At 41.6% G+C, this 16,286-nt stretch overlaps 1 protein-coding gene across 1 annotated transcript; it reads left to right on the plus strand.

Annotated features, from left to right (window-relative positions):
* The first annotated feature begins 2,863 nt into the window (after positions 1 to 2,863).
* Positions 2,864 to 13,440, plus strand: LOC311129794 (polypeptide N-acetylgalactosaminyltransferase 5-like). The gene is made up of 10 exons (XM_084162242.1): positions 2,864 to 4,560; positions 4,684 to 4,850; positions 5,948 to 6,067; positions 6,234 to 6,369; positions 7,308 to 7,427; positions 7,942 to 8,059; positions 10,348 to 10,677; positions 11,271 to 11,351; positions 11,620 to 11,772; positions 12,070 to 13,440. The coding sequence occupies exons 1-10, from the start codon at positions 3,350 to 3,352 to the stop codon at positions 12,208 to 12,210; spliced, it is 2,577 nt and encodes an 858-aa protein (XP_084018368.1). The 5' UTR covers positions 2,864 to 3,349; the 3' UTR covers positions 12,211 to 13,440.
* Positions 13,441 to 16,286: the final 2,846 nt, after the last annotated feature.

Below are 16,286 nucleotides of genomic sequence, written 5' to 3' on the forward strand. Positions count from 1 at the left end.
TGCTCGATCACCATGCACTGCAAAATCATTCTGGCTATGGATATGGAGAACATCAACTCATTAACATCAACATGCCAGAGGATATACCCATTGGACTTCGGGCTCTGCTGGGAGTTTACCTCATATTTTAATTTTTTTATTCTGCTTTGCCACTAAAATCATAATAAACATTGACAACTAAAATATTGTGCTATTGTTGTTATTGTTAAGCATATTATTAATAATAATATTAATAGGGGCGGGGGGGCATAGTTAAAAAATGAACCCCAAAAGGTTCTTCAAAAGGTTATTTGAGGATCCATTAAAAGGGGTTCTTTGAATAATCATTTTAAAGAGTTCTTCAAAGAATTTACAGGGGCTCCCCCACAGTTTCAATTTCAAGAACCCCTAAAGGATCCTCCAGGAACCTTTACTTTTTAGAATGTACAGAGCATTTTCTGCCACGCCACTATTTGAATGTCTGTAGACTCCTTACAACTTCAACTTTACGATATCAATTATTTAGTCCCGCTGTGACCAGTATTATATCACAGCGAGATGAAACCACGGCTGCTAGATTCGCTAGACTGTCTCCGTCGCTCAGAGGGAGGACAAATCTATTCTGTGTCTGGATAGGCTAGAAAATGTGACACGTGACTCCCTATGCAAATGTAGGGTGTGAAACCTGACACTTCAAGTCAGCTCTGCTGACATAGTGGTACACTCTAAAAATTAGGGGTTCAACAAGGGTTCTTCTAAGATCCTCAAAGTTCTTCGAAGAACCTTAGGGTTCTTGCACTCTAAAAAGTAAAGGTTGGATCCTTTAGGGGTTCTTCAAATTGAAACTGTGAGGGAACCCCAATAAGTTCTTCAAATAACTCCTTTTAATGGATCCTCGAAGAACCTTTTGAAAAACCTTTTGTGGTTCATTTTTGAACTACCCCCCCCCCCCCCCCCCACCCTATTATTATTATTAAAATGCATAACAATAACACAATTTTTTTGTTGTCAGTATTTATTATGATTTTAGTGGCAAAGCAGAATAAAAAATAAAAATATGAGGTAAACTCCCAGCAGAGCCCGAAGTCCAATGGGTATATCCTCTGGCATGTTGATGTTAATGAGTTGATGTTCTCCATATCCATAGCCAGAAGGATTTTGCAGTGCATGGTGATCGAACAGGTTTCCTGTTATATTCATCAGAGGTGTAGGGAGGGTGAAGTCTGTGAATTCAAAAAAATAGTAATTATACAGATGTTTAACAAAACATGCACACGACAGTATTCATACCTTGGTTTTTGCTGTAAATGTGAATGAAAAAAACTGTTTTGATAATGGTTTTCATACACATACCTTGTCCATAATGTAGAGGCCTATGGGATTTTAATTGAAGAGGTACAGTAAGGGAGGAGGATGGTACATGTGATCTGCATAACATACAAATACCAATTGACATTGGTTCAGTAATCAGTAATCTGCACCCAATACAGCTAGCCTGCAACATATTATTTTAGCATACATATTCTTACCTCTTTGTTGATTTATATTAATTGAATTGTGTCCATTTTCTGTTTTAGAAAGATTTGGACAAATATGAAAAGATAGATGGTATCATCATAAAACAATATCAATTTAGATCATACATTGACAAACCTTACCTTAAATTGAGGAGTTAAGTGCCTGCACCTGCTGTCAGTTGGGGCAGTTAGGTTCCTGCAAGAACCCCCACCAACTAAGGCGGTTCCTCGATGAACCCCACCGCCTATGGGGTTCTTGGAATAACCTTTTGGGGGCAATTTTCAGTGCCAAGAAACCTAAGGTTATTCGAAGAACTTTGAGGATCTTAGCAGAACCCTTGTTGAACCCCTAATTTTTAGAGTGTGAGTGCATGCATTCTGGAGAGAGACACCCCATATCTTCGCCACACACCCCTCCACTTCTTCTTGTTGCAACATTTTAAACTATACTCAAGACACATTAACTTCACACATATTTTAGATGCTCATCACTGACAGCCGCAACTCAATCAGCTAGACCTATTGCTACAGAGCCCTACCCAAATTGCGGCTTCCCAAATAGGCGTAGGTCTACACACTTGTGATTTGAAACAATCCACAGCAAAACACATTTTTAAGAAGCTAATGATACTCTGTGGCTTAGTCATGCTCCATGGTGAAGTAATTTACTTCAGGGGAATCCAGCATCCTAACAGTGCACTGTGCACCCGCTAACTTTCCTTTTCAGAGAAGTGTATATAATAACGAGATGCTCATGTCTCGCCCTAACAATGGGACTTTTTGTCCCAAAGGCGGGAAGGCAGGCAACAAGTTTAGGTCTGCATATTATGCACATAAAAACGCATTGTCTTTTTCTGGACAGATTTAGGCGAGAGTGAGCCCTGTCATTTCGCCTCTTCCTCTCTGCTGAAACTATGTTACCGGAGAAAGCAACCGAGCGAGCGAAACAGCGCCCCCCTATGTAGCCCATGTATCTGATGCTGTCTGGCCGGAAATAGTATGATATGCCATAAACTTTTGGTACAGATAGCATCAGATACATGGTCTACACATACTGAGACAGAGGGGCGCTGTTTCGCTCACTCGGATGCTTTAACTGAGATTGATGCGTCTTTCTGTCCGCGTGCGTCTTGGTCAAATAAATTATCAATATTTCAATATTTTATTTGGACCGGCAAGGAGGTACGGTAGGGCTGGCCAGGCCTCCTAAGGCCCGCCCATAACGCCGGAACTGGGCCACACCCTCTTCCACGCCACCTTTCCTGTGTGCTAAAACAGTTTGCATACAATTAAGCTATCTGTCCAATCACTGTGTGTGCTCTGAAAGTGCAAAGTTGAAATATGTCGTAGACGGGAGGTACCTCCACGACAGAATAGGGCTAAGAATTGAATGGATGTCTGTGGCTTCGCATTCTCTTCAAGGAAATATGATTTCACTTTTCATTCAAAGACATTAGGAGAGGGCAAGTAACAAAATGCAAGATAATTGCACTCCCAGAATAGTGAACAGCGCATGGAAAAACTACTTGTGATACATTGTAACATTTAGGGAAGTAAATGGACAGCATGGCATTTCACAAGTAAGTTTTACTGATAAGTTACATTGTTGCGTTTGTGTTTTAATGTTTTTGCTTCAAAATGCATACTAGTTCAATGAAGGATATTTGACAGAAGATTCCGACAGAAGTTTGGCCAAAGCAATCTTCTCGGCGTGGAATGCCACGCAGGCAATAGCCTACTACTACTACCCAAAGTAAAGAAACGAAGTTGAATGGGGGTTGATAAGTAGGCTATGACCCGCGCATGCATTAATAAGATATTGTGACATTATATCTAGATTTAGGCCTACTAAAATGAGGGCGATAAAGATAAGGAAATACTTTAGGGGTAGTGGGAGGGTACTTGCATTTGTTTTCATTGCATCTATTATTTGGCTACTGTTCGATATGGCAGCGCTTCGCCTGTCATTAAATGATGTTAACAGCCAACTTTTAAAAGAAAGCGTAGTAAAGGAAAGGCAGGCTGTCAGACAGCAGGCCACGAAACGTACCAAGTCAGTGCATAGGGGGTTTAAAAATCCAGTACAGAGAGTAGACTTAGACCTGGACGAGGCAGGTAATAAAGCTCCACTCCAGAATGAAAAGAAAGTCCTTGAAGTGTACAGAAAGCGAGGACCCGCTGTCAAAAATGACCCACAGTTTAAGGACAAAGTAAACTCGCATGAGCAAGAAGGGGGGAATGCCCAACCAAAGTTAGAACATGGAAATGCTGTCATCTTTAAGCATAACCAAATCGAAGTTGTGCATCATGTCACAGTACAATTGAGTGTGCCTTTGAATACGAAAGCACCTGTCAAAGATCCTTTGCCTGTCAAAGATGTGTCAAAAAAGGCAGTGGACTTGGTGCTAGAGGATAAGAAAGCAGGACCTACGGAGAGGGATAAGAAAGTGGCATTCACTGCAGCAGTAGGCTCGAACTTTACCAAAGTGCCACCTGGTGTTCAGGAAGGAAAACATGTTGAAACCCCTACCTCAAAAAATACAGGAGAGAATGTAGAGCAAAATATAGGCATAGTGCAAAAAGGCAAAGAAAATATTGACTCCAAGACAAAGGAGAAAGTCAAAGACTCACTTGAGCCTGGCAAACAAGAAAGCTTTATTAAAGACAAAGTTGCAGTGGACTCCACAGTTAAACCTGTCAAAAAGGATGTACTAAAAGGAAAAGAGGTGGTTGTCAACAAAGAGGACAAACGGATCAATGAGCTTGATAAAGGTAACGCTGATGCCCTAAAGGAGTCCTTACCACCTACAGCAAAGCTGAAACTCCAAGGAGTTCCCACAAACTCCACAGTTGTTCGAAACACAGGCGTCCACAAAGTGCTGGCATTAGACATGACCCAAGCGCCTAGAGATGCCAATGCAATTGGGCAATTTGGGCAAGCAGCCATGGTGCCCAGTGACAAAGAGCAGGAGGTGAGGAACCGTTGGAACGAGGGCCATTTCAACGTGTACCTGAGTGACCAGATCCCTGTGGACAGAGCCATCCCAGACACCAGACCTCATACGTGAGTCACACAGTTGGCTTGACCACACCATTAATACTCACTCACTCCCACACTACTGTCACTCATACGGTATACTAATGGTTAGTATTAAATAACCTCTCTTGCCATTGTGTTTTTCTCCAGGTGTTCTGAGAGTGTGGTCCATGATTACTTGCCCACCACCAGTGTGATCTTCTGCTTTGTGGACGAGGTGTGGTCCACTTTGCTCCGGTCTGTCCACAGTGTCCTCAACCGGTCTCCACTACACCTTCTCAAAGAGATCATCCTAGTGGACGACTTCAGTACCAAAGGTAAGAATGGGCAAAGGCTATGGAATTTTTTAGATATATAAAATGTAATGGGTTGTCTGTGGGAGGGGCTTTCCTGGTAAACAGTACAGATGGTGTAATAGGAATTTCCAAGTGAACAATAGAGAACAGCAGTCACAGATTTAGTCAATCAAAAATCAACAGGTAGACACCTACGGCACAGAAGGAGAGCAAATGTCTAACTGGCCTCTTGGAGACAGGCCCTTTTATATACTAATCAGACAGCACCAAATGTTCTGTAAACACCAGCCTGAGAAGCGTGTAGGAAGTCAATAACAAAAAAGGCAGTGACTAAAATAAAGTACAATAAAATCAGTGTGTTCTCAGTCCTTGTACCTCCAGTCTGGTGTCAATCACTAACAACAGATACTACAGAGAATAATCCATAACATTCAGCAAGTCTAGTGATCATCAACCTGCACCTTGAGTTTCACAAACAGAACACTGGAAATTATGTATATTACAGGAAGGGAAAATATATAAATATGCTAAACTTTGTGTTAAAGTGATGCAGTTTTGTATAATTTCAGCCAGTAGTTTTGAAAGTAGTGCTCACAAGCCAAAACAAGTCCCTGAAAATGGAGCACAATTGTGTACGTCATCCATTTCGTATGATATGTTGCGTCCAGCAATTCGTATGACATGTTACGATTTCCAATTTGTACAATATGATACGAATTTGTAAGTACTTTCACTATGAAAGGGACGAGCGTGCAACTCACATGAAAAAAATATTGAAAGTATTGAATGTAAGGATTGCGTGGCTTTCTCCGCCAGGTGAAGATTACAGATGTTGTATTATGCCGTACATTGACACGTGGAGTCCAAAACATAAGGTTTAAAAAAATACAGACGTAGTTTTCAAAATCCTGTTCAATCTCTTTAATCGCTATAAACTGAATATTAACTTTATTAATCTTGGAGACATCTTAAGAGTTTTTCCTGAACAGGTGATGTCACTCTGTGCCCAAATTACTTATAGCTTACAATTAGGGCCTGGAGTTTTTCCTGGTCAGGTTTCATGGTCGGGAGGATAAACTCAGGGCCCTAAGCTTACTTGCTCTCATCCACTGTCTCAGAATATCTCAAGGACCATCTGGATGTGTATATGTCCCAGTATCCCAAAGTGCGGATCGTCCGTCTGAAGGAGAGGCAGGGCCTGATCCGAGCTAGGCTTGCAGGAGCCGCCATTGCCAAAGGTAACCGACCACATCCTGCTGTCACCACTTTTTCTTTCATTGTTTGCTGTATAAACAAAATATCCTATGCAAAAAAATCTCAATCCTGTCCTCCCATACATGTGGCAGTCAAGCGTCCCTGTGGTTTTGTGTTTGTCTTCAGCGGGTTTGTTTGCATTTCTCTCAGGTGACGTTTTGACCTTTCTTGACTCACATATCGAATGCAATGTGGGCTGGCTGGAACCTCTGCTGGAGAGAGTGTACATGGATAGGAGGAAAGTGGCCTGTCCAGTCATCGAAGTCATCAGTGACAAGGATATGAGGTAATGTGTTATTACCATTATACATTATGCCTGCATTCCAGAGCCCCATTGGCCCAGGTCAAAAGTAGTGCACTATATAGGGACTAGGGTACCATTTGGGACACCTCCTGGGCGATATGGACAAAAATGCATATCACGATAAATTGACTGAATTATCAGATAACTAATGATAAGTTGAATGATAAATGAATAACATTAATGTGCATCAGTTACTTTTTTACATTACTTTGAATGCTGTAGCTATCAATTGTCCCATTTAGCAATAGCCCATAGTATCAGCCTTATTCCAGTTAAAACTTAACATTTTCTCTAGTGTAGGCTGCTTATCGTAATTATTGATATGTGTAAAATGTCCTCGAAGTAGTCGGTTCGGTCAGTGTTGATCATTTTCGGTTTATGGTCCCAGTTCTAGTTTGAGTTATTAATCAACCTTATTGTCCAAATTTGGTCTGTCGGTACCCTGTGGGGGCACAATGTCTCATAGTGATATTTCTGAAGGTCTATGCACCTAGAGTGGGCCGTTCTGGCTCGGACGACGCTCACTTAGCTGACTGTCCCTAGTGTTGCAAAATGTGTGACAGCAATGGTAGCTTTCTGTGTGTTACCTACACATAATATATAATTAGAAAGCTTAGATTCACAGCTATCCATCTGACACATTTTCTGACTATTTAGTCAACAGACCTTTGACCTTAAGGGTTCATATTGGAATTACCTGTATTGGTGTAAAAAAAACTGATAACCCTAGAGTTTTCTCAGCTTTTTTTTTATACAGCCAGGTTTGATGCAACATCCTGTTTACTGGAAGTCAGTCTTTGTAATGTTGATTTCAGGCTCCTGTGTGATTTAATCAGATTCATCTGAGTTTTGTGCATTTAATCATGCATTATTCATCCAGTAATGTAATATTTGGTTAATGATGTTTTGTGTTTTTACAGCTATGTGTTGGTTGACAACTTCCAAAGAGGGGTGTTCAAATGGCCCTTGGTGTTTGGGTGGAGCACGTTATCAGAGGACACCATCAAGAAGAATCACATGAAGGATTCAGATCCTATCAGGTAATGCTGTATTTCATTACACCCCTCGTTATTAGTTGCAGATGAGTTCAACAACATAAGGGCCCTGTTCCAAAACTTCACGAATGTATTCTTCCTTCCTCATTTCCTTGAGGTAATCATCGATCTATACGTGACTGGATAGATCAAAGCTAGGTTACGCCAACTTATTACTTTCACCAATCCAACCAATAGAGATCAGAGATTACTTAAAGGAAGGAAGGATGCAGGATAGAAGTATTCCAACAGGGCCAAGGTCTGACTCATATCCTGATTCCTCTGTGAGAGTTGATAAGACCATGGAGGAATGTTGTTTGTGAGGAAGTGAAGAATACAATCTTTACGCGCTAACTGGGTTGTATTCATTAGTGCACACTGTAGCAAAATGTTTTGCAACAGAAAACGAAAACAAGCATTTCTTATTGGACATGTTCAGGTAGACCTTCCCTGTTTCAGTCATTTTCTTCCGTTTTGTGTCTAATGAATATGACCCTGGACTGTGTGTTTTGTTCCTCAGATGTCCCGTCATGGCAGGAGGCCTTTTCTCCATCGATAAGAAGTACTTCTATGAACTGGGCTCTTATGATCCTGGCCTGGACGTATGGGGTGGAGAGAACATGGAGATCTCTTTTAAGGTAAGTTGTATAGTCGTGGTCGAAAGTTTTGAGAATGACACAAGTATTGGTCTTCACAAAGTTCGCTGCTTCAGTGTTATGAGATATTTTTGTCAGATGTTACTATGGTATACTGAAGTATAATTACAAGCATTCCATAAGTGTAAAAAGCTTTTATTGACAATTAGATTAAGTTTATGCAAAGAGTCAATATTTGCAGTGTTGACCCTTCTTTTTCAAGACCTCTGCAATCTGCCCTGGCATGCTGTCAATTAACTTCTGGGCCACATCCTGACTGATGGCAGCCCATTCTTGCATAATCAATGCTTGGAGTTTGTCAGAATTTATGGGTTTTTGTTTGTCCACCTGCCTCTTGAGGATCGACCACAAGTTCTCAATGGGGAGTTTCCTGGCCATGGACCCAACATTTTGATGTTTTGTTCCCCGAGCCACTTAGTTATCACTTTTGCCTTATGGTAAGGTGCCCCATTATGCTGGAAAAGGCATTGGTCGTCACCAAACTGTTCTTGGATGGTTGGGAGAAGTTGCTCTCGGAGGATGTGTTGGTACCATTCTTTATTCATGGCTGTGTTCTTAGGCAAAATTGTGAGTGAGCCCACTCCCTTGGCTGAGAAGCAACCCCACACATGAATGGTCTCAGGATGCTTTACTGTTGGCATGACACAGGACTGATGGTAGCGCTCACCTTGTCTTCTCCGGACAAGGTGTTTTCCGGATGCCCCAAACAATTGGAAAGGGGATTCATCAGAGAAAATGACTACCCCAGTCCTCAGCAGTCCAATCCCTGTACCTTTTGCAGAATATCAGTCTGTCCCTGATGTTTTTCATGGAGAGAAGTGGCTTCCTCGCTGCCCTTCTTGACACCAGGCCATCCTCCAAAAGTCTTCGCCTCACTGTGCGTGCAGATGCACTCACACCTGCCTGCTGCCATTCCTGAGCAAGCTCTGCACTGGTGGTGCCCCGATCCCGCAGCTGAATCAACTTTAGGAGACGGTCCTGGCGCTTGCTGGACTTTCTTGGGCGCCCTGACGCCTTCTTCACAACAATTGAACCTCTCTCCTTGAAGTTCTTGATGATCCGATAAATGGTTGATTTAGGTGCAATCTTACTAGCAGCAATATCCTTGCCTGTGAAGCCCTTTTTGTGCAAAGCAATGATGACGTCACGTGTTTTCTTGCAGGTAACCATGGTTAACAGAGGAAGAACAATGATTTCAAGCACCACCCTCCTTTTAAAGCTTCCAGTCTGTTATTCTAACTCAATCAGCATGACAGAGTGATCTCCAGCCTTGTCCTCGTCAACACTCTCACCTGTGTTAACGAGAGAATCACTGACATGATGGCAGCTGGTCCTTTTGTGGCAGGGCTGAAATGCAGTGGAAATGTTTTCTGGGGATTAAGTTCATTTTCAGGGCAAAGAGGGACTTTGCAATTAATTGCAATTCATCTGATCACTCTTCATGACACTCTGGAGTATATGCAAATTGCCATAATCAAAACTAAGGCAGCAGACTTTGTGAAAATTAGTATTTGTGTCATTCTCAAAACTTTTGACCACGACTGTAGAGCTGGGCGATATGGACAAAAATCCATATTATGATAAATTGCCTGAATTGGTACGATAACTAGAACAATACGTTTATAACATTAATGTGCACCACAGTAAAAAAAAAAAAAAAAAGATCCTTTAAACCAGGGTTTCTTAAACCAGTGTTCACCCCCCCCTCATCATCAAGCTTTGATTATTTTAATCAGCTGTGTAGTGCTTGGGCAAAAAACACAACGTGTACCCAGGGGGGCCCCAGGACCGAGTTTGGGAAATCCTGCTTTAAACTACTACTACTACTACTACTACTACTACTACTACTAATACTAATACTAATCAATTATCCCATTAACAATCACCCATATTAGCAAACTTATTTCACATTTCTCTAGTATAGGCTACTTATTGTAATGAATGATTGATAAGTGGTCGGTAATTGTCGGTTTATCGTCCCAGCTCTAGTAATTTTGTCTCATTTTCCCCTCTTTAGGGTTAGGGTTAGGGTTAGACTGTTTGCAGATCCATTTCAATAAGAGGTTTGTTATTTGACAACCTGTTCTATGATTACACAGTTAACTGCCCTTATCTCTGACTCATGATCAAGGCCCAGGCTGCTTCGCAAATGGCATCCTATTCCCTATATAGTGCACTACTTTCAACCTGAGCCCTATGAGCAAAAATAGGGTGCCATTTGGGATGCATCTCAAATGGTCTGATCACACCCTATAATGTTGATTTTGCAGATTTGGATGTGTGGAGGTGAGATCGAGATCATCCCGTGTTCCCGAGTGGGCCATATTTTCCGAGGCGAGAACCCGTACAACTTTCCCAAGGACAGGCAGAAGACGGTTGAGCGTAACTTGGCTAGGGTGGCAGAGGTGTGGCTGGATGAGTACAAAGACCTGTTCTACGGCCATGGATACCTCCATCTGCTGGATAGGAGTTTCATCGACATCGGCAACCTCACAGACCAGATCGAACTCAGGAAGAAGCTTGAGTGCAAGAGCTTCAAATGGTACCTGGATAACGTGTACCCAGACATGGTCGCTCCGCTGGTCAAAGCTGAGGGGCTGGTAGGTGTACTTTTTAATATTAATAAATAATAGTCTTGATTGGATTTACAGTATATGGTGCTTTTTCAGAAGCTAAAAGCGTTTACATAGTATGCACCTTATTGCTGCAGTTTATAACTACATTTGACACACTTATAATCATTGTCTTTATTGATTGACTGATTGATTTATTAATCAGCAGGAATACAGTTTTTGCTTTTAGGCTGTTTAGCTTAGAATATATTGCATTGGTGCTCTTTTTCTGCCAAACAATTGTTACTCTTACTTTGTTTATTTTTCCATTAAATTATCCCTCATCTTGATGCTGAAAGACAAATGTACTTTTCTTCTGGGGGGGATGTTTTCTTGTCTCCTCTCAATGCCTCTGCAACGCAGACAGAGATGTCAATTGTCCTCTTATCTGAACAAAGAGTGACTGTCTCTTCAGGCTTGTGACAGTTCTCTGTCAGCATTGGTTGAAGGCACAGAATGGGAAAAAAAGGAGAAGCCTTTCTACTGTCAATATCGCGCGGTGACACTACCCATGGAAGCAAATGTTATGACTGCTCTAGGCATTGTCATGTAATGTTATACCTGTGATCCTCCTTTGCTAGGTTTTCAATCGTGGAGTCAGAAAATGCCTCGCTCTGCAGAAAGGCTCCCTTGCCTTTGAGAAATGTAATCTCAGCAAGCTGGTAAATACTTCCCCATTTGATATGAAATGCATTTTTTTATGCCTATAACACATTGCATAGCTCCAGATGTGTGCTCACTATGGAATTCCTGTTTAATTCAACACACACCCAAACAGTCTTAAACCCCATAGTTATCATGAAGTCTAATTCTATGTCCGACACTAAGGATGCGTCCCAAATTACACCCTATTCCATAGATGCACTATATAGGTAATAGACTGCATCCCAAATGGCACTCTTAACTCTCCACTCTGTCCCTAAACCTTAGAGTCAACACTTCAATTACACCTGGATGAGGCACGTTCGCCAGAATGATGTCTGTGTCACTGCTCAGGGCAAAGGGACCAGTCTGGCTCTGCAGCCATGTGACAACACCAAGCCACAGCTACGCTGGCTCCACAAGGCCTCCAACTCCGCTCTGGTAGGTTCGCTTTACAATGGGGGGCCTTCACCTCCTCTCCTATAGTTGTTTTCTGAATATTGGTTTTGAGAGAGAGCCAAGCCAAACTCTTGGGAGGATAGTGGAAGTTGAGAACTGCTTCTTTATTGATAAAACCAACCCCTTTCGGACTGTAGCTTACATCATGGTTCGTACATCAATTCACAACACCTTGGTTGGAGTGGGAGGTAGCAGCAGTGTTCCTTTCAGTTGCTGGATGAAAGTTACCATAATGCACATGGTGATTCGGTAGTATTTCCCTGTGTTCTCTTTGCTCAGGTGGAGCACCTCATAGCGGAGCATACTCCCCGGCGTATGTGCCTGGAGGCTGGGGCTCTGGATGACAGCATACAGCTGAAGGAGTGCGAGCCTACCAGTCCCTACCAGAAGTGGCAGTTCACACACTACCACACTGTGTGATGGGAGTACAGGGCTACAGCACTGTTCCTACATTAGAGATTGACACTCAAGTACTTGACTGTACTATATGCATTTGGATGTGGTCAGTGTATTTCTGCAATAGGATATGCATGGTGCTGCTAGTATGTTGGCGTAAGGGTGGTGTTGGGATGTGCAATGTTATTTTTCTCTTCTTTTTATCATGATCAACCTTCACTTGGAATTTGAATTTTGCATGACTGAGGCCCCGGAATGATTTGAAAGGGCAGCTATTACACAATGTAATTACGGTGTTGTATTTGGTGGCATAGTTTACTGATGTAGTCTATACAAATAATATATATATAAGCTCTGTGGTTTACTCAAATTACTGTGAGCTTGTAAATAGAGGGTGTGACTCTCTTTAGTTTTATAGCCTACAGTTTTCTCGCCATTAGTCAGCACCTCTACTAACTTTTTTGGGTGTGTGTACCAGCTCATGCTTTTCAATAGTGTACTGGTGTTTCACTTTTTATTGAGATCTTTGGTTTTACATGCATGTTCACCAGATTTGCAAAAAAAGAATTATCATGCCTTGGCAAATCAATCACGAATGTGCCTTGATTATTTACATGAGGACTTGTACCAAATATTATTTTCTGCAGATGTCCTCCATATTTTAACACTCCATTTCACCGCACAATTGACCATATTTCTTACTGTTTCGGTGCCAAATGGCAGGATATTTTATGGCACTTTGAGTTCATGTAAATACGTCTGTTCTGTCCATGTACCGTTTTCACTGTTTGAAATACCATTTGATGTACAAATTGAATTGCATGCAGTGTGCATGAGCCTGTGTAGGCATTACATATCACAGATGTCTTTAGCGAAGCTATCTGACATTTCTTTATTGAGATAAAATAGAATTGCATTGTTATGAGTCAGCTCCGGGTTGAAGTTTCCCCTAGTTACAGATCTAGTATCAACATCCCCTCCCCCAATCCTAACCTCAACGATTGTGGGGAACATTTTAAACTGACCCAAGATCAGTGTCTAGGGGCAACTTCACCCTACACCTTATGGCTCACCTGGTATAATAAGAGCTGCTTGTTTTTTACTATATGCTTGCAGGTTTAGTACATACTGTATGCACATTTATTTAACAATATTGGGGACTGTTGATGCCAAAGATGAACAATGTGATTTTCTTTCTCCAAACTCACAATGTTAATTTCCTTTAATTAATAGATATTAAAGATGATCATTTTATTCGGTTTTCTTTTTCCACTTTTATGCAACAGATATTTCACGAGAACATGTACACTCTTCACTGTACTCATGGAAATATTACAGTATGGAAAGGTATGTCTGTTACAGAGTTTTAGGGGTTAACCTTTTATTAGTTGGTTCAGTTCTTATAGCCTAACGTGAACTACTGTGTGTATATATACAGTGGGGGAAAAAAGTATTTAGTCAGCCACCAATTGTGCAAGTTCTCCCACTTAAAAAGATGAGAGGCCTGTAATTTTCATCATAGGTACACGTCAACTATGACAGACAAATTGAGAAAAGAAAATCCAGAAAATCACATTGTAGGATTTTTAAATGAATTTATTTGCAAATTATGGTGGAAAATAAGTATTTGGTCACCTACAAACAAGCAAGATTTCTGGCTCTCACAGACCTGTAACTTCTTCTTTAAGAGGCTCCTCTGTCCTCCACTCATTACCTGTATTAATGGCACCTGTTTGAACTTGTTATCAGTATAAAAGACACCTGTCCACAACCTCAAACAGTCACACTTCAAACTCCACTATGGCCAAGACCAAAGAGCTGTCAAAGGACACCAGAAACAAAATTGTAGACCTGCACCAGGCTGGGAAGACTGAATCTGCAATAGGTAAGCAGCTTGGTTTGAAGAAATCAACTGTGGGAGCAATTATTAGGAAATGGAAGACATACAAGACTACTGATAATCTCCCTCGATCTGGGGCTCCACGCAAGATCTCACCCTGTGGGGTCAAAATGATTACAAGAACGGTGAGCAAAAATCCCAGAACCACACGGGGGGACCTAGTGAATGACCTGCAGAGAGCTGGGACCAAAGTAACAAAGCCTACCATCAGTAACACACTACGCCGCCAGGGACTCAAATCCTGCAGTGCCAGACGTGTCCCCCTGCTTAAGCCAGTACATGTCCAGGCCCGTCTGAAGTTTGCTAGAGTGCATTTGGATGATCCAGAAGAGGATTGGGAGAATGTCATATGGTCAGATGAAACGAAAATAGAACTTTTTGGTAAAAACTCAACTCGTCGTGTTTGGAGGACAAAGAATGCTGAGTTTTCATCCAAAGAACACCATACCTACTGTGAAGCATGGGGGTGGAAACATCATGCTTTGGGGCTGTTTTTCTGCAAAGGGAACAGGATGACTGATCCGTGTAAAGGAAAGAATGAATGGGGCCATGTATCGTGAGATTTTGAGTGAAAACCTCCTTCCATCAGCAAGGGCATTGAAGATGAAACGTGGCTGGGTCTTTCAGCATGACAATGATCCCAAACACACCGTCCGGGCAACGAAGGAGTGGCTTCGTAAGAAGCATTTCAAGGTCCTGGAGTGGCCTAGCCAGTCTCCAGATCTCAACCCCATAGAAAATCTTTGGAGGGAGTTGAAAGTCCGTGTTGCTCAGTGACAGCCCCAAAACATCACTGCTCTAGAGGAGATCTGCATGGAGGAATGGGCCAAAATACCAGCAACAGTGTGTGAAAACCTTATGAAGACTTACAGAAAACGTTTGACCTGTGTCATTGCCAACAAAGGGTATATAACAAAGTATTGAGAAACTTTTGTTATTGACCAAATACTTATTTTCCACCATAATTTGCAAATAAATTCATAAAAAATCCTACAATGTGATTTTCTGGAGAAAAAAATTCTCATTTTGTCTGTCATAGTTGACGTGTACCTATGATGAAAATTACAGGCATCTCTCATCTTTTTAAGTGGGAGAACTTGCACAATTGGTGGCTGACTAAATACTTTTTTCCCCCACTGTATTTAAATAGCAGAACTTCACATATAGGGTTGATCACCTGAAATTCATACTTGCAGTGCTTACCGAAGTGTATTGAAATCTTTACAGGCCAGGGGCCCCTGGGAATGCAAGTCTTAATGTTTGCTAGAAGGATTACTAGGTCCCCAAGCCTCGTTTTTTTATCTGCTAATCAAATACCTGCCTTACATAATCAAATGTTCCCCACTATTATTTTCAAATGAAATAACTTTAATTCTGGGGATTATATTTAACAAATTATATTCGATCCATTATGTTACAATACTACTATGCATATTGAGCTCCTATCAGTAGTCATTTCAAGTGTGTGAAAACGCATACTTTTTACATGTCGATCATTCTTTTGGCTTCAGTAGGGACATAACATTACAGTAAAATGTCAATATTTGAAATATGTTAAACTCAAAATCTATTAGGATTGTGTATTAGACAGACGCAACCAATGATAACAGGTTATCGTTATTCCAATTTGCATAGCGACTGGTTTAGCATGCCCCATCCAGCTCCTTGCAGTTGAAGTAAAGCTGCAGCATCTTCCAGATATTAACTTGATGTAATGTTATAGATTCATCATCCTGGACTCAAACTCATCGATCTTCTGACGAGTGTTACCTTTGCGTATCTTCCTGTAGGAGACAGTGCTATATTTGGAGCTGGTGTTGTGGTCGGAGGATTTCTTACGACGGGGCCGGCCAGACTTCTGTCCTTCTGAGGACTTGGAACTTGTACCCTGACAGGCCAGGGAATCCTGGGAACCTTTGTCTGTGTCCTCCTCATCCTGACTCACACTGTTGGGCTCGTCACCAGAGGAGCATGGGGCCTCTGCCTCCCTGTTCAACTGAGCCTCCTCCTCAGGTACAGACAGGGGTGTAGTAACAGGTGCCTGCTCCTGTGTATCTTTCACCTCCATCTTGTGTGCAGCAGAAGCTTAAATGCAAAAGTACACATTTATGTCCCTTGTTCTCAGAACAATTTAATATTCTGAGTTTTCTCTCATTGTAGTGTACTAAATAATATAAAATCTGCTTATAAATCTGGTTAT

This window comes from Coregonus lavaretus (assembly GCF_964263955.1).
Source record: "Coregonus lavaretus genome assembly, chromosome: 5".
NCBI classification, from domain to species: Eukaryota; Metazoa; Chordata; class Actinopteri; order Salmoniformes; family Salmonidae; genus Coregonus; species Coregonus lavaretus.

Bases quoted from the DNA above. Each gene is read 5' to 3' on its own strand.
- LOC311129794 (XM_084162242.1), top strand. From the start codon at position 3,350: ATGAGGGCGATAAAGATAAGGAAATACTTTAGGGGTAGTGGGAGGGTA. The intron at 7,428-7,941 runs GTAATGCTGTAT...TTTGTTCCTCAG, and splicing joins AAGGATTCAGATCCTATCAG to ATGTCCCGTCATGGCAGGAG. The intron at 11,773-12,069 runs GTAGGTTCGCTT...CTCTTTGCTCAG, and splicing joins AGGCCTCCAACTCCGCTCTG to GTGGAGCACCTCATAGCGGA.